This window comes from Cyrtonyx montezumae, unplaced genomic scaffold, assembly GCF_038088225.1.
Source record: "Cyrtonyx montezumae isolate F1298 unplaced genomic scaffold, pur_monq_1.0 scaffold_12, whole genome shotgun sequence".
In the NCBI taxonomy this organism is placed as follows: Eukaryota; Metazoa; Chordata; class Aves; order Galliformes; family Odontophoridae; genus Cyrtonyx; species Cyrtonyx montezumae.
In genome coordinates this window covers 4,927,434-4,950,925 of record NW_027071848.1, presented here as the reverse complement: position 1 = coordinate 4,950,925, position 23,492 = coordinate 4,927,434, and the positions used below count along the sequence as shown (strand labels likewise).

At 42.7% G+C, this 23,492-nt stretch overlaps 1 protein-coding gene across 3 annotated transcripts; it reads left to right on the top strand.

Annotated features, from left to right (window-relative positions):
* Positions 1–2,557: 2,557 nt before the first annotated feature.
* Positions 2,558–22,701, top strand: PCF11 (PCF11 cleavage and polyadenylation factor subunit). Of its 3 annotated transcripts, XR_010621831.1 has the most exons (17): positions 2,558–3,061; positions 7,465–7,590; positions 9,858–10,046; positions 10,466–10,657; positions 11,519–12,627; positions 12,898–13,087; positions 13,172–13,814; positions 14,299–15,746; positions 16,790–16,877; positions 17,556–17,675; positions 18,193–18,298; positions 18,599–18,782; positions 19,159–19,311; positions 20,231–20,323; positions 20,567–20,752; positions 21,004–21,039; positions 21,625–21,678. XR_010621831.1 is itself a non-coding variant. In XM_065729944.1 (16 exons), the coding sequence occupies exons 1-16, from the start codon at positions 2,873–2,875 to the stop codon at positions 21,832–21,834; spliced, it is 5,076 nt and encodes a 1,691-aa protein (XP_065586016.1). In that variant the 5' UTR covers positions 2,559–2,872; the 3' UTR covers positions 21,835–22,701. The 3 variants fall into 3 exon arrangements, 2 of the variants coding, with proteins under 2 accessions (XP_065586016.1, XP_065586017.1); XM_065729944.1 differs by lacking the exon at positions 20,567–20,752 and having other exon boundaries at positions 2,559–3,061; positions 21,625–22,701; XM_065729945.1 differs by lacking the exons at positions 7,465–7,590; positions 20,567–20,752 and having other exon boundaries at positions 2,560–3,061; positions 21,625–22,701.
* The last annotated feature ends 791 nt before the right edge of the window (positions 22,702–23,492 follow it).

Sequence of the window (23,492 nt, the reverse complement as noted above, 5' to 3'; positions counted from 1 at the left end):
GACACCAGAGTCGTTAATATCCAAAATGTTTCAGGGAGCTCACGTTTATGTCACTGTGTGTACTGTAAATTGACAAAGGGATGTGTGGATTCAGCAGTTTTATCCCTACCTGTCATTAGCCATGGCTCTTGGCTTGTTGCTGTTTGCTACCCATCTCAATGAAAACGTTATGGAAATTATGAGCTGTCGGGAGTGTCTTGCAAAGCTTTGAAGTATATTTGTCTAGACATATGAAACATATTTTTCAGTAAGTCAGTATTTGATTTTTTTTGTAATTATCAGCATATCGAATAATCTGTTACTGAATACATTCAAGTTGTCTTAATTTCGGAGACCATGAAAAACAAAGCATGTTAGAAAAGCTACAATATGCTGAGCTTCATACGTACAAAAATGTTAGCAGATGGTTCCTTCACTGTGCATCTCCACTTCCTCACCACCAGCACTGGAAGAGTAAACTGAGTTTTTTGGGGGTTTTCCAGAGTTTGCATTTCCAGTGCTCCTCCAGTTTGACTTTACAAACAAAACCGGGCTCTCCACATTCAGAGCAACCCGGGTGCTTAGCTCTAAATAGGAGATAATCCAGCTATAAAAAGCTTGTGGTTATTTGAGAGAGGTCAACAAGGTACAACTCTAAATGTGAATAGAAGTGTGAGAAGTAGCAGGAGTCCTACACAACCTGGACAACAAGCGATCCGACTGGCAGGGCTCGGAGGCATGGCTTATATTTACAATTTTGCTGACTCAGCAATGCCAGGACTTGAACAACACTCAGCAAGCGTTACGTTTGTGGGCAAAAACCTTAAGATGCAGTTTCAAGAGAAACATCCCTTGCAGTTTTGATGGAAGCAATATATTGCAGCAATCTAACTTAGGTCCCATCTCTAAGAGCTCTTCCACTGTAGCTGCACCAGCAAACTTTCTGTTTGAGGCAGTGGTGCAGATGAAGGACTGAAGGATAATGCTTATGAGCTGCTTCGGAGGCTTGAAGGGAGAGTACTTCCCCTTTTGGGAGGAACCACAGAGAAACACTGTCTGCTTCCTTAAGTGAATCTGGGCTGGAGAACAAAGGAGTTAAGCTCACGTACAGTGAGGTAATTTGCATCTCATTAAAACGATGTTTAAAAATCTACAGTGTTTGTCTCTTGTAGTATCTGTGTTTTTCTTTTCTAAATGTGAAAATTGTGATTGATTGATTGATTGATTTTACTATACAAGAATAAAAGTTGTAAGGCCATTTCTGGGTGCCAAGAGAATATTTTTGTTTTGTAGTTTTCCAGATAGAAAACAGTTCAAAGGAATTTTATTGAAACTCCCCAAAAAATTCCAGCTCAAGCACAGGAGAAGCTAAACTGTAGGTGTCACTGACAGTACTGAATTCTTGGATGGCTTTTTACCCTGACAAATGTTCTCATGTAGCACTGTTATATCACAACTATCCTGCCAGATTTCCTTAGTTATCGGTTGCTGGTGATTCTCAGTTTGAGTGTGCCACTACTAGGTCTGCTCCTGAGGCTTTTTGTTGAGCTTTGTACCACCAAAAGCTCCAACTGCATCTATGTAAAAGAAAGACTGACTGACAGCTATGTCAGCTGTGATGAGAAGAGTTGCTACATAGTTGTTCCAGAAGCATTTCTAATTAGTGATTTCAACAACGCTGATGGGATGTCTTTGGTTCTGGGAGGTGGTTTCCAACACACAATGTATAGTGAATGCTTTTGCAGGCAAAGATAAATCCACGTGTTAGACATACTGCTGGTATAACACAGTTCAGAGACAGGTTACAAAGCTGGGGAGGGGTCTGGGCCACAGGTTTTACGGGGAACAGCTGAGGGAACTGGGATTGTTCATTCTGGGGGAGGCTCAGGGGAGACCGCTGTCTACAACTTCCCGAAAGGAGTTTATGGGGAGACCGGGGTCAGCCTCCCCTCCCAAGTAACCATGAGAGAATGGCCCCATGCTATGCCAGAGGCAGTTCTGGCTGGGTATTAGGAATATTTTTTTTCTCTTCGTTATGGCTTCGTGTAGAAAACACTTTGCTACAACTTTATTTCCAGGGCTTTATTACAGCTTTATTATTATTTTCGGGCAAACCTCGTGAGCGGGTTTTGTTACTACGACTACAGCAGCCCGGAAAAGCACGAAATGTCGCTGGTGCCTCCCCGCGACGTGCTATAAGCCTACGTGGGATGAGCGGGGACCGCTCCCTCACGCTGAGGGCACCAGGCCGCGCTCCCCGGGAGGAGGGAAGCCGCGTTGCCACGCCAACCGCCGGCCAATGGCGAGCGCTGCCCGGGGAGGGGCGCGGCGGGAGGGTCGCAATCGGTGGGTGAGGAGGAAGGGCCCAAGCGCCAATCAGAACTGAATACGGAAAAGGAAGGATGGACGGTTGGGGAAGAGCAACCAATCGCAAATCCGGACGCAGGGGAGAGGGTGGGGCTTCAGCGCGGCCAATCGGCGGGGAGAGAGAGGCAGCTCCAGCGAATCAGATCTGCGCCCTTCTTGCCGACGCAATCAGAAGGCGGGGCGGGGGTGGTGTCAGCCAATGGGAACGCGAGGAAGGAACAAAAGGGGCTTTCCAAACCGCCGCTGCTTTTCCTCGGCCCAATTTCACATGACGCAACGGTTGGAGGAAGCGGTTCACGAGTCGTAGCTGCCTCCGCCATTTTGTGAGCGTTGAGACTGAGCCGGCGGCGGTCGGAAGCGGCGGCGGCGGCACTGACGGCGGAGCTGCGGCCCGGAGGATGCGGTAGAGGAAGCCCAGCGGCAGCGGCGGGGGGGCGGCGTCGCTCGGCGGCGGCGGCAGGGGATCGCGGGGAGGGGGCCGTCGGTTGGTGGGTCGGGTCCTGGTGCGGGCCCCGGTCGGAGGAACATGTCGGCCCCGGAGAGCAGCGCTGGTAGCAGCGAGGCCCGGGAGGACGCGTGCCGCGATTACCAGTCGTCGCTGGAGGACCTGACGTTCAACAGCAAGCCGCACATCAACATGCTGACCATCCTGGCCGAGGAGAACGTGCCCTTCGCCAAGGACATCGTCTCCCTGATCGAGGCGCAAATCGCCAAGGTTTTTATATTCCACCGCCTACTACTCCTACCTATACTGCTGGGGGGACCGGCCGGGGCCGGGAGAAAGGGAAGGAGGAGGCAGGGAGAGAAAGAGGGCTCGAGACGGAGTGAGGGAGGCAGCGGGCCCGAAGATGGCGGGGGGAGGGGAGCGGGGCCCGCAGGTCAGAGGTGGCCGTGGGGGGAGCAGGGAGAGCCGGGGGGCGGGGGGGGTGGCGGGGGCAGTGGGGGGAGGACAGCGTGGCTCAGGAGCGAGCGCGGCCGTTCCCCGCCCTGCTTTCGTGAGGGCCGACCCTCCTCTTGTAGGGCACCCGCCGCAGTCGCTAGGCGGGGACGGGTTGGGGTAGCAGATGCGGCCCCGTGGGGTTGGGGTAACAGACGCAACATGGCGGCCCGGCCGGGAGCGGGCGACGCCGCGCCCTTGGAGCTGGGATTTCCTTCCCCTTGGAGCTGGGTTTTTTTCCCCCCTCTGGAAGGTGGTGTCGAGACCGTTGCGATCTGTTGCGTAGATAACGATTGTATGAGTGCCGGTAGCGAGAGCCTGACCTTGCTGGAGGGTTTTGTTGTTTTTTTTAATGTATTCCTGGGTGGAGTTTTTAGCGTGGTAATCGTCCACAGAAAGGCGAAATATAGTGTTTTTTAAGTATCTCTTCTAGTTTGGAAGATAAGGTTGTTTTCCCAGTGTGATCCCTGTCAGACCTTAACTGTAGGGTGTCGAGGGGCCTTTCCTTCCGGGGAAGTTTTCAGGTGAATCTGCTGTGGGTAGGGAAGTGTGTGTGGCTCTGGTGGGGTGGTTTTGTGCTGTCTGCTTAGAGAAAACGACGTGGGCTTGGGGTAACCCGTTTGGCTTTCAGGTGGCTGTGCCCTAAGTGAAGTTAGTGCTGCGTATCTTCCACGTGTCTTGGTTAGAGAGGTTTATTTAGTGAGGATTGGGAAGAAGAAATTCTCCCCGACTGTAGAAACCACAGCAGCCTGTAGGATCCTAACATGGCGTCTGAAAGGCACGTGATATAAAGGAAGGGAAAGAGGAGGCTCTGTCTGAGCCCAACCCAGGCAGTTGCTGACATCAGTCAGCCCACAGCACACGGATGGGGGCGGGGGGGGGTTAACTGCACCTTTCTAACAGCAGCTTTCTGTAAGGAAAGGGTTAATCCTTCACCGTGTTCCTGCCAGTCACCCCTCCCCTGTTGTCTCCCTTGCTCCTTCTAATACCAGGCTCCCTCTAATATAGGCTTTTTTCCTTTGGCTTTAAATCGCGGTTTATAATGGTGAGAATTGTACTTTCTAATGCTTTGGAGGGAAAGATCTCTTTCGTTATTTAATCTGTCTTTCTATCAATGCAGGATGGCTCTTTAGTGTTCCGCAGACCTCTTCCAGTCTAGTTTTAAATGCTACCGGTGGCCAAGTTTTGCCATTCCGTGGGGAGGTGACCTCATAATCGAATAGATCTCACCATTATATCTCCTAAAGGGCAGTGGTTGTATATAATTTGTGATAAATATCAATGCTGTCAAATTTCTTCATTTCTGGGTGTTTTGAGCCTGCCCTGAAGTGTTTTCCTTCTTTTTTTGTTTTTAAAGATGTCTTAAATCTTGTATCAATGGTTAGTTCTGCCTTAGTTACTGTTTGTGACTGTGGTTTATTCAAGGCAAGTTCTTAGTTGTTTCTGGGAAAGTGCTCTCCTTTGCTAAGCCACTTTTAAAAAGTGTTGCCTGGAGACAGTTTGTTTAGTGTAAAACTTGAGTGGTCTGCTTTACGATTTAATAAATGGCTCTGAAATGTGTGACTGGTATTATAAAATATGTAAATAAAAAGTGTGAAATATGTATTTGTCTTTTTATTTACCATTGTATAGTGCAGAATTTGTTTCTGAGACCCATTTTGTGTACAAAGTTGTTTTTTAAACAAAGTTTTTTTGCAAGTTTGTGACTCGGTTTGATTATGATTTGATTTTTCTAAAAGCTGAAACTTTTTTTTTTTAGGAAACTAATAAAAAAAAGCCACACATTTCCAACAGTAGCTTTCATACATTATTTGAAAGAGGAGTGGGAATTCTGTGGTGCTGAGCTCAGCATTAGCATTGTGTTCTGGTGGTATGCAGAGCCTCCCTGCTGTTGGTTAGTGCTGTGTGGGTCTCTTTCTTGCTAGGGGGTACTGTATAGATCGCCTGAAAACAAGACGTTCAAGTCTGGGATTCCCTTGTGTGGTTATTGGAATGTGGGCTAGATACCTTAACATAATAAACATTTCCAGAAATAAAGACTTAAATAACCCAACTGTTTTTAAGTCATGGTTCTTAGGTGGTACCACCTGAGTACCTGATATTTGAAAAAGGCCACTCTGCTCAACTAATGCTGTCACATTTTGAAGTAGGCTTCCTTACTACAATTGCAGTGCTTTTCTGTGTGATTACTTTTAACCAGTCACAAGCACATGAAATTGTTAAACTTGTTACAGTGCCTTTGCTATTAAATGGATACTCTGGCATCTCCAACTGAAGCTTAGCTTGAGTATAGTGAGCTATTGGTGAGATGGGAGAGTGTAGTATGCTCTGCTAGTCGCTCCTGAGCGTTTGTGCTGCAGAGGCAGCTCTTTGTTTCCCTAAAAGCTGACTTAGAAAGTTAGAAATTGTACACTGTCACTTTTTTATGAAGGAAAGCAGTCACAGCTTAGATTAGTGTGTTAATGTGTAGGCTGTATTAAGGAACTAACCAGTATTTCACAGACATGTTAATATTAAGCAGCTTCACATACATTTTTTTCTAAGTTGGAGAGATGCTCCTATTCTAACACTTGCATATTAGCTTCTTTACAGCCTGCTATTTGGTGAGAGGTTCAGCATTCAGATTAGTGTGAGTGGTGGAAACCATGTTCTTAATGTACTGCAATTAGTTCTAGCTCAAGTGTGCACTTTTCTGTCTTTTCATGCACAAAATACATTACCTGACTGCATTTAGGTTTTTTCTGTGCTTGGAGGCAGTGACACCCTCCCCCCTCCCATTAACAGGAAACTGTCCTTTTCAGTGTTAAGTTTTGGGTCATGGTCAATTAATATACACTTAAAAGTGAGGAGAGGTGATTTACCCATATAAAAGTTTTGTTGACGCGGTGCCCTCCTGTGAACCACTTTAACAGAGAAGGATTTAAATCTAAAATTGTAAAGCAAGAGGGCTTCCCCACACTTAACTGGACAGTGGGGCTGTGAAGTAAGGTGCTGGTGATCATCATCTGAGCCTGTCCTGCTTTAAAAGAACAATGAAGTTACTCTGGCTTTATGCTGAGTTCCCGGATGGTGAATGGGACTGTAAAGTACTACGAGTGGATGCTCCTGTGTAAGGGGATGTTGGTCAGCGCAGAGCTTGTGGCAGTGGCTTTCACGTTGTCCTCTTCAGCTGTTTGCACACTGATGCTGTCTGGAACTTTGCTGTGCCTTCTGCTCATGGAAACCAGCAGTGGGCATTAAAAGCACCTTGACTGGGGCCAGTAGTGCTTTTGGTACCTTGGAAGTTGTAGCTGTCCGCCATCCATGCTTCTGTTTCACAGATGTGCTACAAGTTTTGAATGTGGATTTAAAACCAACAAAAAAGACCACTCAAGCCTCTTCTTGTAGCAGAGATGTATCCAGAGCATGAAGACTCCGGACTGTGAAAGTTGTGTTTGTGATTCCTGTGCTTCCCTGTTTCTTTACCCAGTCAGCTTGGTGATTGGGTTTGGTCTGGATTTAAAACTTTGTTCTGTCTGCGCATCCATCTCAAAACCTGATTGTGGCTGCTGACAAGTGCCAACAGAGACTGTGACTCCTTGCTCCCTTCCTTTGGATTACAGTGGTATAGTTGTGACCTTTTCTGCGTGTCATTTGTGGAAGGACTGTGATGTTCGACATTTAAGCTACAACTGCCGAAGTTCACTAACCTGGGCTGTTTGCAGGAAGCCTGATTTGTGTTCTGTGCAGTGGAGAAAAGCAAGTATTCAGGAGGTCCAAGTGATAAACAATTTTTTAGAAGTTCTTTGAAACACTAGCAATGGCTTCCTGCTTATTTAAAGTTACTTTCTCCAGTGGGTTTTGAAAGGCTGCACTCGGTAAACTAGCAGTAATACTGTCTTGTGGGCTTCTTTTTTTTCCCTTTTTTTCACCCCAGAGCTTTGAGACAAACAGAATAACCCAAGGTGTTCCTTTTCTCTGAGGTAGACCCACCGCATTATACTTTGAACTGAGTATTGATTTTCCAGATTTAAGCTTTAAAGTTTTTGTATAAACAAAAAATCCCAAGCAAATCCCTTGGTGTTTATAGTGGCAACCAAAAAGAGAGGTCTGTATTTCTGGGATTGGTAATCCCTTTATTTAAATAGCTTAAAGTATGTTTTTGTTGTACTAAACTTCTCAGTTTCTTCTTATTACTCCAGGCTCCTGCATCAGAGAAGCTCCCTGTTATGTACCTTATGGATTCCATTGTCAAGAATGTGGGAAGAGAGTATCTTACTGCATTTACTAAAAACCTAGTTGCAACATTTGTTTGTGTATTTGAAAAGGTATATACATTTTCAGAAAAGTTCTGTATTTAAGCAAAGTTGTTCCTGGTAAAATAAATACATGCTCTCAGCTTTGGGTTTTCTTGGGTGCTGAACCAGAAGTACTAATGTTTTTTTTTTTTATAAATAGCATTACTGTATCTATAATGTGGAGGGGTATTCCTACTGTTGTCAAACCTGTGAGTTAAGTTAGCCAAAAGATGCAAAGTCTTCGTGAACTTGTGTAATTTATCCAGGCAAGGCTTGACTAATTCTTTTTGATTGCTGCTTGCTTACCTGGACAAACACTTTGTAATGTGAATAGTTATTACGAATTGCTGATTCATTTTTTTAAGGTAGTAGTTAGTCTTTATATCAGGAATATACTGAGAATCCGTTTCTTAGAGATTTTTCTGAGCTTTCTTGTAGTTAGATTTGTCTGATTTGCTTAATTTTTGATGCGGAAAAAGAGCATTTAAACTGAAGAATATCACTAGGACCTGATATTCTTACTCTTTAAGTGGTCTGTGATTAAAAAATACATATACGTGGTGGTTGAGGGGGGGAAGGTTGTGCAAGTATATTGTTGCTTTGTTACATTAAACATGTCTTAATTTAATTCAGTGTTGTAAACTGCTGCCAAATATATATATTTTTTATTCTTTAAACCCAATGAAGTAATTGTGCTTATTCCTCAGTGAGAATGGCAAATCCAAGTCCAGCTTTTGAAAGACTGGACTTGAGTGGGTTTAAGTTGGATCTGAAGTGGTTAACTTCTGTTGGGTTCCTGTACGCCCTAAGAAAGTGGCACTACATCTGAGAGAGATGAGTGGAGCTTTGGCGTATTTGTCATTACTTACCAGTGAGGATCTGCGATCCCTGTACGCTTTGTATCTGGTTTTCAGGTGTACAATGCATGACTAAATGAGGGATAGATTGTAATAATGAGCTCAGAAATACTGAACTCCTGTGTGTAGGGTAGACAGGCAGACTGTCTTATTTTTTTCTAGTTTTACTTATTTTTTCTAGTATTGGTTCATGTTCTTTCAGAGAGTTGCATTTAAGCTTGCACCTGAAGCTCTGGGTAACTCAATTGCTCAGTTTTGTAGGTAACTATCTATGAAGCTAACTAGAACTATTAAGTTTATATTATCTATGTAAAGTGTCAGTCACTTCAGATAACTGAAGATATCTCAAGATGGTATTCTCACACTGACATTGGTAGAAATTGTTTTATCAGTAAATGATCACTAAAGGTATCTTTAAACAGTTAGCGAGGTCAGGAACTGGCTCAGTATGGCAGCAGGTTTTGCAGAGATCTTGATTCCCTCACACTGAAAGTTGTGTAGAAGCACCCTCCCACCCCCTGCTAGCTAAGTATGAATTATTTTTATTGAAGTTCCTGCCCTTCTCTCTTTCAAAGAACTTCTGAACTTTCTGGACAGCGTGTCTTGCTGTGGCACCTTAAAATAAAACTCCAGCCAAAAAAGGTCTTTACAGGGTCAATATTTAATGCTTGAATTAGCACATTTGCTGCAGGGCAGCTGCATGTGTTTTGTTAGCAAACATTTTCCATTTATTTAAATGAACTACATGAGTTACAAGATGAACTGGATTTGGCTTTAATTTGAATTTTGAACTCAACTGTCATGAAATGATCCAGACTAATTGCAAAGAGAGAACATGAGTGCTAGTGCTACCAGTACGCTTGATTTGTGGCTCACAAATGGGTCTGATTTTGCAGTTGAACTGAAATGTACTTGAGTTCATTTTGACTAATACACCTTTTGTTGGATTTGTTGGGGGGAAAAAATTCAGTGATTAAACAGCTGAACAAAACACCTTTTCTGTTCAGAAAGTTTGTTGTTCTCTGATTTGTTTGATGTTGCTGTATGGCACTCAGCACAAACATTTAAATTATTGTATTGTTTCAGAGGCTTTTTCTTTGGATATTTTTGTTGCTGTATTTTTTTGACAGAAATTGGCCAAGTAAAATGAGAATTTTGATAATGGAAAAGCTGAAAGAAAGTTCTCAGAGAATGGTAATACACAATGAAACCTTCAAATAGCCTTGAAATGATAGTTCCCCATTTGAACTCCTGTTACAGATTCTGTTGTTGGTGTAGATGTATAATCTGCACCACTTAGCAGCTCCTTGTAGCCAGTTCATTGTGTTAGAATGATAAATATAGTAAGAATATAAAAACATGACATCTTAAGGTATACAGAAAAGTTTTAAGTTGTTTTATATTAACTTAACAAGCCATAGAATTGTTTTATTGTTTTAGGTGGATGAAAATACTAGGAAAAGTTTATTTAAATTACGCTCCACATGGGACGATATTTTTCCTTTGAAGAAACTATATGCACTTGACGTCAGAGTCAACTCATTAGATCCTGCTTGGCCTATTAAACCTCTGCCCCCAAATGTGAATACTTCTAGCATCCATGTGAATCCTAAGTTTTTAAATAAATCGGTAAGTCTTCATACCTACTGTCTGAACAGATGGCAAAACGTAGTTTGTGTTGTTTGTGTGCTGCTTTTTGACAAATGTAGATCAGAATGATGCATCTGATCACTGGAGGCAGGTAAGAGGAATTTATGGAATCGAAATATTAAGGGCCTTGGCTTTTGTGTCTTAGAACTGAATTCTGGATTTCTGAACATTGATTTATGTTAAATGGCCTATCATATCAGTGGCGTATTTAATCCTCTCACAGTAAGCAAAAGCTATAGGAGCAGAAATTTTTAAATGTTGTTTGTTTTTTGCATTAAAAATGCAGTTCATAACTTGTACAAACTAAGTCCCAGTTTTATATCATGCTAACAGTTAAGGGAGATGGAGTTACCTGGTTCCATTAAGATGTTAAATGTAACCTTATGTTCTGTTTTTAGCCAGAGGAATCTACTGCATCTACCTCTGCTGCCACTTCTGGTGCCTCTACTCCTCCAGCTGTTCCTGAAATACAAAAGAATTTGACACAGGAGCAACTGATAAGACAGCAATTGCTTGCGAAGCAAAAACAATTGTTAGAGCTTCAGCAAAAAAAGTTAGAGCTGGAGTTGGAACAGACTAAAGCACAGTTGGTGAGTAGAGTAGTTGGTGAACGTCCATAGTTGTGTTTCACTTTGTTTGATAGTACCTTAACTGCTATCTTGGTAACTGCAGTTAAGTTTAGACAAGAGTAGCTATTTTAGGACTAGAGCAGCACAATTGATCTTGTGCTCTAGGCCAGTAAGTATTATATAAAAATCTTAAGAATTGCATTCAGAACAGGTTAAAAAAAGGTTCATGGTCTTCTGTTCTTCAGAGTTATGTCTGCCTCTGATCTGTCTTCTACCTCTTCTTGTGACTCTCGGCAAACCGGGGCTTTTCGAATATATTTCCTCTTAGAAAATTTAGATGTCCATAAAGAACAGGGAATCCTGATTGTTGGGGATGTCAGCGCAGTTTCTGTCCTCACTGGGCTGGGTTGGTTTGATGCCACCATCTGAAGGTGGTGGCAGTTAAGCTGTCTTGTTTATACATTTGTAATTGAAAGTCCTCTTGTGTTGAAAGTTGGCGAAACATCTTAGAAGTGTAGAAATTAAAGCATATGAATATACTTGGCCATTTAGTCCTCTTGAAGATGTGGACTGTACAAAAAAAACCTGAAGCTGTAATGAGATGTGCGTATGTTGCATATTTTGCAGCATTGATGTTGTAGTATTGTATTGTTGTAGTATTGTTGTAGTATTTTACTTGAACTTAAATCTTTGTGATGGTACTGTGTTACTTTAATACCTATGATTAGGAATTAATGGGTCATTTTCAGTTAAATGGATGAATCTCAGCTTTCAAAACATTTCTATTTACAGTTTTGTTTTCAAAACAGAACACGAGCATCTCTGTGTAGGGTCATATCATGCAGTTTAATGGTGTTTTTTCTTCTTTTCACCTTATTTCAGGCTGTTTCTCTCAGTGTTCAGCAAGGATCATCTGCTATGCCTTCAGTTCCAACACCGTCCAAGCCACATGTGTCCCAGACACCTCACATGACAGTTAAAACACCTAATCAGACTTCTCTGCAATCTGAAAAGATCAAACCATCCCCAAGTCCTCCACTTCACGATGTCAAAATAGTAAATAGGGATCCTCGACTTAATAGGATGTCTCAACATTCTTCTCACGCTAAAGATCAGTCTCATAGGAAAGAATTTCCACCAAACACAACTGGTCAGTCTGATACCAAGGCAAGCAAAACTTCCCTGTCTGAAAAGCAAAACTCAACAAAACAAGAGAAAGTGAAAGCAGGCGAAAAGACACAGAAGAAGGAACCCGATCAGTTGGAAACTAAGTCTAAATCACCCTCTCCTTTGAAAAACAAGCTTCCCAATACTAAAGATGCTAAAACCCAAGAATCTGAAAGCACAAAAGTATCTGAAATGAGTAAACGGGATCCAAGACTGAAAAAACATCTTCAGGAAAAGCCGGAGAGCAAAGGGGATGAGGTGAAGGAAAAGAGGAGAAATACAGAGAAGAAAGAAAAAGATGAACATAAGACATGTGAACATAGGCCAGTAGGCAGCAGGAATAAAACAGTTAATGGTGTTGTTCAGAAACAAGATGTGACTACAGAAGAATCGGAAAAACAGGGTGGAAAACAAGGGAGATCCAGTAATAGAAAGCGGTCCCGATCCCGCTCTCCGAAGTCACGGTCACCATCTACCCATTCTCCAAAACGAAGAGAGAGAAGATCACCCAAAAGAAGACTCAGGAGTTTATCTCCCACTTCTTCAACTCCTAAAATTGCAAAGATACGTCAGATAGGTCCTAAGCAGTCTCACACTGAGGAAACTGCACAAGCAGCAAGAGATGAAAGAAATTCTAATAAGCGAAATGTTAAACAAGAAGTGCGAGATCCAAGGAGGGTGAAAAAAAGTCAAGAAGACAGGCCCCAAGAAGTAGCAGGCCAGCATTCTACAAAAACTTCTCCAGATCCAAAGGAGAATGCAGAGAATTGGCAAGGATCCAAAGCAGGCAAGAGGTGGAAGTCCGGCTGGGAAGAAAATAAAAAGTAAGTTACCATCTTGTAAATGAATTGTAGTCACTGGAAATTCTGCACTTGACTAAAGTACAGTCAGGTTTGGGAGGGAATGTTTAGGCTGTCCATGTTGTCAAAAGTTCTTGATCGAGATTCAAGACTAGTTTGTGGTGAAATGTGGTGGTTATGCATCCTTTTCCAAGCTGATAGTGATGTTTTACCATGGTCAGTTCTAATTGGGGTGTAATAGTTTTATCCTGAATAAAGAACTAACTTATGCTTTAAACGTGTTCCTATTTTCAGCTCGCAGCAGACTGAAGAACACCAAGCAGTTGGTAAATCCCCTCACCAAAGACACCGAGAAAACTGGTCTGCTGCTAAGGGAATTCTGTCTCCCCGAGCACCAAAACAGCAGCACCGGTTAAGTGTGGATGCCAATTTACAAATTCCCAAAGAACTGACGTCTGCAAGCAAAAGAGAATTACTTAAAAAGGTAATATTGATTGTCTTTGTAGAAGTCTGTTGGATATGGTTGTGCTTTGCTTTTCTTCTCAGACGTCCAAACTTTATGTTACAGGCCAATGACCGCTTAGCATCTGGTGAAATAACACAAGATGAGTTCCTTGTGGTAGCTCATCAGATTCGGCAGCTGTTCCAGTACCAGGAAGGGAAGCACAGATGTAATGTGTGGGATAGCCCTACGGAGGAAAAAGGCCCTTTGAAAAGGAAACCTCTTCTATCCGATGCAGAGCTGACGTACTATGAGCATAAGGCTAAACTGAAAAGGACACAAGTTCAGCATTCGTTGTCAAGACTTGATCTCTTGGATCCTGATGATATTTTGGATTATCATGTACCGGACGCGTTGCTTTCTGGCATGGACTGTGAGCAGGCGAAAGCAAAGCGTGGAGTGCGGTTTGAAAGGAAAGAACCTTTTGGAGAAAGGCCAGGGCGGCACTCTCCTGTGAGCGGCACGAGCAGACCCTTCGGGGATAACCTTTCGCCACTTGAGGGTCGGCGGAGGCTTGAAGAGCAAAGTGGTACTAAAGGAGGCAGGGGGTCGAAGAACTTTGATCCTTACGACAACTGGGGAGAGTCAGATGAATTCAGAGACGCTCTCAGGCAGCAGGGAAAAGGTCCACCAGAGTTCCAGAAGATAGATAGCGATGCAGTCTGTAGGTTTGATAACCGTGAAGAGAGACAGCTTCTTGGGAAATCGGGTATGTATGTTACAGATGTTAAATAATTAGCAGTCTTCTGCCGAGTGGTTATCAGAGAGTTGTAGGAGATGCATAGTCCAACCCTCTGTGCTAAAGCAAGTACCCTAGAGTAGGAAAGTGCCCAGGAAGGTTATGAGTATCTCCAGAGAAGGTGACTCCATGACCTTTCTGGGCAGCTTGCTCCAGTGCTCTTTAACCCTCAAATTATTTATTTTCTTACATTTGTATGAAACTTCCTGTGTTCCAGTTTGTTCCCATTACGCCTTATTCTGTCACAGGGCACTGCTGAAAAGAGTCTGACCCCTTCTGTTATCCCCTTGACTGGCTGACCATGCTCTTTTTAATGCACCTTAGGTTTATCAATGGTCTTGTTGGCTACAGGGGCTTACTGTTAATATGTGGTCAACCATTTATCGACCAGGACACCTGGGTCCTTCTCCACAGAGCGCCGTATCTCTTACCTTCCTTTTTTCTTTCTTTTCAGGTGTTCGAGATGAACCAAGATCACCATTCAATGAACGTTTCAAAAGAGCTAGATATGAAGATCCAGATAAAGAGCCATTTCCAGACAGTCCAGGATCAAGATTTGGAGGCATCGAAACAAAGCCGAGAATAAGTGCACTAATGGAAGACAGACCTTTATTTGATGGTTCCCCTAGACCAACTGCTGCAAGAGTTGGGGCAGATGGACAAGGAAGTACTTTTATTGATAGTCCTACTTCTGGTTCAAATTCTAGAATTGATGGGCCACCTGGACAGGATGCTCTGAGATTTGAGGGGCCTATGGTGAGGGCAGGTGCATCTCAGTTTGATGGACCCCTGGCAGGAGCAGGAGGAGCTGGAGCCCTTAGATTTGATGGGCCACCAGGGCAGCTGGCTGGGGCTCTCAGGTTTGAAGGACCCCAGGGGCAGGTTGGTGGAGGAGGTCCTTTGAGGTTTGAGGGACCTCTTGGGCAGATAGGTGGGCCATTGCGGTTTGAGGGGCCTGCAGGCCAGCCTGTGGGTGGTCCTAGATTTGAAGGACCTGGAGTTAGTCTCAGGTTTGAGGGACCCCGTGGTCAGCCTTCAGGTGGCCTCAGGTTTGAGGGACCTCACGGTCAACCTCTGGGACCTCGAGGTCAACCAGGGGGTGGTCTCAGGTTTGAGGGACCCCATGGTCAGCCCTTGGGGCCTCATGGTCAACCAGGAGGTGGTCTCAGGTTTGAGGGTCCACATTTACAGCCATTGGGGCCCCATGGTCAACCTGGAGGTGGTCTCAGATTTGAGGGGCCACATGGGCAGCCTATGGGGCCACATGGACCATCAGGAAGCGGGCTGAGGTTTGAGGGGCCACACGGACCGCCAGGTGTAGGGCCCAGGTTGATTGATGGACCAGTGCACCAGGGAGTTGGTGGACTTAGATTTGATGGCCCTCTGGGACGGACCGGTCCGAGATTTGATGGCTGTCATGCTGGGTTTGATGGTCAGCCTGGACAGCTGTCTCTTTTGCAAAGATTTGATGGAATCCACGGGCAGCCTGGCCCAAGATTTGAAAGGGCTCCTGGCCAGCCCGCGCAACCACGATTCGATGCAGCCATACCTCAAAGATTTGATGGTCCTCATCAGCCAGCCTCAAGGTTTGACCTTCCCCTCGGCCTTCATGGTGCACGCTTTGAAAATATAGCTAGCCATCCTGCCTCAAGATTAGAGATGTCGCCATATGGACAGAGCGGTCCGTTCAGTGACCATCCCGGACAGGGCTACAGCGGACCAGCACATGGCATGCAGTTCCAAAGGCCTGAAATGTTTGATGGTTCAGGACCAAATTTCAGTGGGCCAGCTGGCCCAGGAGCACAGAACTTTTCATTGAGAGCATCTGGACATTATTTCGATGATAAACTTCAGGGTCCTCAATATGGAAACTTCAACAGTATGTCGATGGGAGGTCATCAGGTAAGAACTGATTCTAGTAAATAATTACTCTAGTACTTTTATGGAGACAATTAGCAGTTTTTCTTCTGAAGACTTTTTTTTTTTGGCAAACTGAAAATATTATTCTTAAGAGGTGCCAAGATGATTCAGGGAAAGAGGCATGCACTGCTGTTTAAGAATTTTTGGTTTTAGAAATTAAGAGCCCGTTCTTTGCAGCTGAGAATATAGCACTGAAATTAGTGGCATTAATTTGGTAATGAATTGGGTAATTGGAATACTGTGTTTTTACAAGTTCTCTCCAAATCATGACAGATTACTGAAATGAGTAGATATGATTACTTCTTCTAAGAGGTGTAGGATTAAACTGGACCAGAATAATAATCTTTTTGAGTCATGCATAACTTGGGGGCAGTTGAGAAAAGATGCGGGCTGTTGAGGTATAGCTTCTGAAGAATGGCCTTGGCATCAGCATGCTTTATCAATTCAGTTGTCCTTACTATTGCTTGTTAGAAGTACTCTCTTGAAAAGGAGAAAACGATATTAGTAAATCAGTGAAAATGATGTCAATTTTTGCAGTAGATTACATATTTTAGGGGACATATTACAAGCATGCTATAGAAATCCTTTTTCTATCTGAAGTTTGTTGCAGCTGGCTTGGTGAGAAGCCCATCTTTCAGGATGCATGTCATATGATGGGTACTACCTCAGTTATTAGGTAAAACATAGTAGTGACCTTGGTTGATGAATGTTTACCAGTTTCTTTTTTGGTGAAAAGGGTCAGTTAGAAATCCTGTGCTTAGAAGACGTGCTCAAAGGCTGGACAGGAAGAGCAAGAGTTTTAGCTAACTGTTAGGCAAAATGAATTCCTTCTGATGTTCTTCTGACAGGGAATGGAAATGATGCTGAGGTTTGGTAGTTGGAGGATCCTTCACTGTGAAACTGACAAAGAAAACTAATGGAAACATTTAAATATATGTAGAGCTGGGAAAATATGTAGAGGTTAATGATACAATAATTAAAAACAAATTGCCTTGAAAAAAATACTTAAATGCTTACTTATACAGGTTTCGCACATGTCTGCTCAGCCAGGACCTTATGGCCAAGGTCAACAGTATTTACCAAATCCTGGAAGCTTTGTTCAGAACCCTGCAGGTACTGAAGTAGTTAACACCCTTCTGTGTTTTTTGATCATTCTCTTTGTTCATGACCACAAAAATAAGCTGCACTGTGGTGGTGTGATGGGTCTATGTGCACTGGGGAAGCCTTCTCTGTGAGATAGCAATAGATGTGGTTTCTGGAGTAATGTCATCTGTTTAGGGAATTCCCTCAAACGGTGAGGGCTTTCATTAACTGCATGGTTTTGGTATGTAGTTACACTTTAAAGCAAAACAACAAAGAAACCACCAAAACCACGCTTCGGTCTGCTTTTTGGATGGCAGGAAGGCACCTGGATTGGCCAGGATGCATAAACATTCCCAGTATATTAACTGTTAGTAATAGAGCTCTTCTAACAAGTCATAAACTGTTTAAGTAGAGTGATTCTTGTTTCATGCTTACACTTCACAAGAAAATGCTATGCTTCAATAAACAGTATCCTGTGGCAGTATCTGTTCAAGGTAGATAGCTTCTAAATACTTTAATTGTGAAGGAAGTTGTAAGGGAGGAAAGGAGGCAGAGGCTATGTGTGAAGCGAACTGAAGTGGATAAATAGATTGAAGTTAAAGAATGGAAGTGAAAAAGAATGAAAGAAGTTGAGAAATAAGCTGATGGAAGTGATTTTTTTTGATGCTAACTTGTGAGTGTTGTGACAGTTTTGTTTTCCTCTCCTAGGACCCCTTCCACATTCATATCCTGACAACCACCTTGGTCAGCTTGATGTCAATGAGTTGTTTGCTAAACTGTTGTCAACAGGAATCCTCAAACTGTCAAAAACGGATTCAACTTCAGCACGTATGTAGATTTCATTGCATCCTAAGTATCCAGTTTATGCATAGCTGAGTGCAAAGTGAAGTGTAAGAACGTTTTGGACCCTTGCATTCTTCTTTCTCAAATGGGTTTTTGTCTGTGGTAAACTGCTTGGTGCATGCGGTAACGTGGATTATTAACTTTCTGAATATATCTTGTTTAATTTGTAAATTTAAGCTATCTGGAGCACCCAGGGCTGTTTTTGGTGCCCTGCCTCTGTAACTTGTTCTTGATTTTAATCCAATTCTTGTCAATTTCTGGAATATTTGTCTGCCTGAATACTGAATTTTAGTGCCAGAGGCTTAGATGAAATAGTGCCATTTCAAATTGAAGTTCTGAGTAGCATACTGCCTTTTGTAAATAAGACTGACTCAGCTGTTACAGGCTTGCAGGTTAGCATAGTCGGATCCTATTTATTAATAGTTGAGTAATGTTCAGTAGTACCTTCTTTCTTTCTGAAAATGAACTGAAATTTTGATAAAGTTGTCTTTATGCTTTAAAGAAGCCAATGAAACTTCGGCACAGCCAGCTGCTGAGGAGGAGGATGATGACCAGGGTGATCACGATGTCCCGGACCTTACAAACTTTACAGTTGAAGAACTCAGACAGTGCGTATTGTAGCATGAGCTTACACTGCTCTGGGAGTAATGGCATGGTGGTATCTAGAGAGTTAATCCAAGACAGTTAATAGGCATGACATAACAATACTAGCGTGTTCCTCGTGAGTAGTTAATGCTTATTTGAATGCTTTTAATTGACTTACTTGAATGCTTTCAGTTGACTGTGTTGTATGCTTTAACCTTACAGGAGATTGATGCTTTTCTTCTGCTCTTGAGGTCATATTAAATGACTTCCTGAGAAACTTCCCGTGTGTCAGTAGAAGTGTTAACTTGTTTTTGTTCTTCTAGGCGTTACGATAGCGTTATAAGTCGACTGTACACTGGAATTCAGTGCTACTCGTGTGGAATGAGATTTACTACTTCACAGACAGACGTTTATGCAGACCATTTAGATTGGCACTATCGTCAGAACCGTTCTGAAAAGGATGTTAGCAGGAAAATCACACACAGGCGGTGGTACTACAGCTTAACGGTGAGTGATGCAGCGTGTGTGAGACTAAGGGCTGTATCTGGTTATCTACATATGTGCTGTGGGATTGCACTTGGAGTTGCATTGTCATTGGAGCTTGGTCATCAGTGGTGTCTTCAGTATTTCAAGTAGTTCTCATACATACCTGCTGAAACGCAGAGGGCAGTTACATGGTGAGCTATAAGCAGCTTCGAGTCCTGCTTTTGTTGCACTGAGAATGGAATGAAAATCGAAGGGTAACATCCTTTCACAGGACGGTTTCAGTTTTAATGAACTCGGATTGATTAAAATTGTTACTTGCACGATTCCATTTTTTTCTAAAATGTATTTTTGAACCATTTGTGGCTGTTTGTGATTGCAAATCAATACTTTTCCTTAGGATTGGATTGAGTTTGAAGAAATAGCTGATTTAGAGGAGCGTGCAAAAAGCCATTTCTTTGAAAAAGCTCATGAAGAAGTACTGAAGACACAGGAAGCTGCGAAGGAGAAGGAGTTTCAAAGTGTCCCTGCTGGACCAGCTGGAGCAGTTGAGGTGAGTTTCAGCTTGCTGCCTTAACCTATATGGGCTATTAGTAGACCAAAGTCCTGTTTTCATGCAGACACTTGTTAAGTTTTGCATTTGTGTGTGTAATGTTTGTTTCCTGGTGGCAGATAGCAGTATAAGTAACCAGTAGTTCAGGAACTTCTGTGCATGTTGGCATTCCATGATTGAAAGGTAGAAGAGGCCTGTTAGTTTATTGAATGTTTCCATAGGAGGCATAAATCAAGCAAGCTGGAAATGGTTGCTTGTGATTCAAGTAATAATAATCTTAACTGAATTTTTGTTACCCTAAAACACACACACACACACACACACACACACACACACACACACAAAAGATGTTTTCTGTACAAGATGGGCATTAAGAACTGTCTTAGTCTTCTAACTTGTAAATAAACTGCACATCTCTGTTTCAGTAGACCAGTGGATATAGCAGTTAAATGCAAATGTTTTTACATGCTAAACCTACATGAAACTAAGAGACAAAGTCATAAAGGCGTTTGTTCCAGTTTTTAAGAAGTACCTTTCATGCCTTGTTCTCAGAGTTGATTCTTCATTTTGCAGAGAATGCTAATGGTGTTAGTAATTCATATACAGCTCTCACTCTAATTCAGAACTGAGTTATGGGAGGATGCCATAAAACTAATTCCTGCACCAGATTGTTTTAACTGACAGGAAAACAACATTAGATTGATAGGAGTGTCTAGGTTCTTCAAGTTGCTCATTCTACCAAATTTTTGTTAATGTTTTCTTAAAGTTATTTTTAAAGTGTGGAGGTAAAATGTTGTAGTCTTAATATTGTTATATTAATTCAAGGAAGTTTTATGTAACTGTATAACTAGCCAAGTTTGTGGTGTTCAGTAATTGCTTTAATGACATAATATATCATGCTACTTCAATAACTTCTCAGAGGTGTGAAATCTGCCGAGAGCAATTTGAGCAGTACTGGGATGAGGAAGAGGAAGAGTGGCACCTAAAGAATGCCATCAGAAGGCATGAAAAGGTAATCTAATCATATTAAATGTGGCACTCATAGCGAAACAGAAACGTAGCAGAATTATAGAAAGAAATAGGGCGCAGTGATCTCTTTTCTGCAGGATTCCCCTATTAGTTTTCCTGTTTTTAAGTACATAAATATCTCAACCTTAGGAAATATTTGAAGTCCTGATACTGTTAGTACAGACTCACTAGGCTTCCCTCATACTGTATTGCTAAAAGAAAAATGAAGCTGATCTTCCCTACTTAGCATTGAGTCTGCCTGGATTACTGCTTCCACTTTTGGGTGTCTCATTACAAGAGAAACCATGCTGGAAAGGACCCAGTGGTGGAGCCTCTCCTTCTTTGGTGGTCTTCAAAAGCCAAAGGATGTGGTCCTGGGCAGCTTGGCTCCAGATGTCCCCTCCACCCATTCTGTGATTCTGTGAATGTTCCCGTGAGTGTGGGTGTCAGTTTTGGTGCAATTTTTTCTATATGCAAATAATTCCCTATTCTTACAGGTTTTTGTATGGTAAGCTTTCCTAAATAAGCATATACCAAATATTTTCCCAATTATGTTTGACCCTGTACTTGAGCAACAGATTGTTGTCCTGGAGGAACTGTGTGATTTGTATTTGACCCTGTTCTGTTCATGACTGGTGCTTATCCTGTATTTGTAATGTATTTAAATGGATAATTATTTTTCAGATCTACCATCCATCATGCTACGAAGATTACCAAAGTGTAAGAAAATCCTTACTTTTTCTTTTTAAGTTGTTTTGTTTTCAGTTTGTTTGCTTGATCGCTGTCTTTGTAGAGAGCAGTCTTCAGAATCGGTTCCTCTTGCATGTGACTAGGCAGAGCATCAGAGACCCTGGGAATGCCAAGTTTGTAATGCAGAGTTAGAGTTAGTTAAGACAGTATCCGTGACAGCTTTTGTGTCATATAAGTGAAATCGTTATGAATTTATTGTTGAGTAACATATATAATCTTAGGAATTTTAATAAACTGAGAATATGTATGTTAGTATGTGTTAAGTTTGCTATGACTTGGGAGCTAACAGTTCCTTTTGGGTGGGACAGTTGACAATATTTTATGTTAGCGTATTAAGCTTTTAATCACGGAGAGGATAATGCAATTTCAAAGTAATTATGAAAAAAGTAATGTTATTATATAGTAAACGTGTTTAATTAAGATTTAGATAAATAGAAGTTCCAGTTTTGAATGCTCTGCTGCCCGTGTGCTTGCATGCTGAAGACAGGAGTGGAATGGAGGTAAAAATGGTTGTTTTAATGATGTGTTAATGCTGTGTGAATGTTTGTTTTATAGACCTCATCATTTGATTGCACACCCTCTCCCAGCAAGACCCCTGTAGAAAATCCCTTAAATATTATGTTGAACATTGTTAAACAGGAATCAGAGGAGTCCTGTGACTCACCTCAAGTGAAAGAAGAACCTGATGATGTCCCTGCTGCCTGTGCAGAAGAGAGCACACCTGCATCTATAGATGTTAAAACCGAGCCAGATGAGTCTGTTTAAATTGAGGTTTGTTTTTTTACAGAGGAGCTCCTGCGTTAATTCTGGAAAGCAGATACTTTTTATAGGAAATTAAAACATTCAGCTGAGGCAGGGCCTCAGCTACTGTTTGGTTAATAAATACATTCTTGTATTTAAATTTTATTGCCTGCACAGTTTCAGGTGTCATTGTGTGAAAGTTCTGTAGATGCGTGAGAATTGAATGGGATTGAAATTGTATATGTAAAAAATGTACAATTTTCACTTGTGGAAATGTAAATTATAAATAAAACATATTTTTGCTATATATGGAGTGTAATGTTTATGCACACCATCAAATGAAGACAGTGTTTCTGTACTTTTTTCAGTTTAAACGGAAATAAAAAGACCTCAATTTTTAGACCTCTTACGAATAAGATTCAGAAAAGTGAGAGCGAGCAACTTCCTTCAGGTATCTCTTAAGTTGGGTGATCAAGGGAAGCAGTGCTGGAACTTCTCAAGACACAAAATCCAAGGTTTCTTTTCTTTTTAAGCTTACTTGAACAGACTTACATATCCAGATATTAAAAAATAAAATAAGCAAAAGACCATTCTGGGTAGGATGACAGAATTTAACCAAGCAACCAGAGTGCTTGATGGTGAACACAAGTGCCAACAAACCATTAACAAACCAGGATGCCTGGTAGTTGAGACATTTTTAATAATTTTTTTCCATTAGTCACACATAAGAATTTAATACAGCTGAACAAACTTTTCTTTACAGGGGGAAATGAATCTAAGAATGCTCATTTGAATTTTTTTTTTTGTTGTTGCTTATGACTGGATTTAGGTGGTAAACCAGATATCCTGAGATGTTAATATTTCTTAAATGTAATAAATAAAATTAAGCATTGATCTGTGTGAATCTCTTTCTTTCAGTAATGCGTTTGTGTGGTTGGGCACGTTGTGGGAGTGGGCAATAAACTGTCATACAGTGTCTTGGGATAGACACACTTTTTGCCAGGTGTAGGGTGGATTTCTTCTACAAGTCAGTGTCGCTGTCTTAGTGTTTTGCTCTTGCAGTGGAGATCCAATTTCACCCCAGTGTATGGTGTAAGCAGAAGTAATCAGCTGTGAACTTGATGTTGGTTGCAACACTTCCACCTTTGCAACCAGACTGTGGGCAGTAAGCCTATGTCCTCGTGTAAGAGCTGCAGTGAGAGGTTGGATATTAGGAAAACTGCCCCCAAAGCAGTGAGGTGTTGGCACAGGCTGCCCGGGGACGTGGAGGGGTCACTGCCTCGACGTGCTGTGGCACCGGGGAACGTGATGAGTGGGGATGAGTTCGGCAGTTGGACTGCGTGACCGTGGTGGCCATTTCCACCTTTGCGATGCTGAGAGGAGTTAGAGCAGCTTTCTAATATCGGGGCTAAGCTCAAAACGGACCTATGCGGCCGCAGGGCCGCCATTTTCCTCCTGTGAGGAAAACCAGAGCCGCGCCCATAGCAACCCCGCAGCGGCGTGGAGGAAGGAGAGAAGGGAAAGGGAAGAAGGAGAGCCCTATTCCGGCCGGTGAGAGCGCTCCGCCCGCGTCGTGCTCCCTTCAGCCTCCCCTGAGGGCCGAGCCCTTCCCGCCCCGGCCCCCTCCCCCATTCCCGCCTCGGCCGTGTGGGGGACGCCCCGCGGGGCGGCGGTGCCCGCGG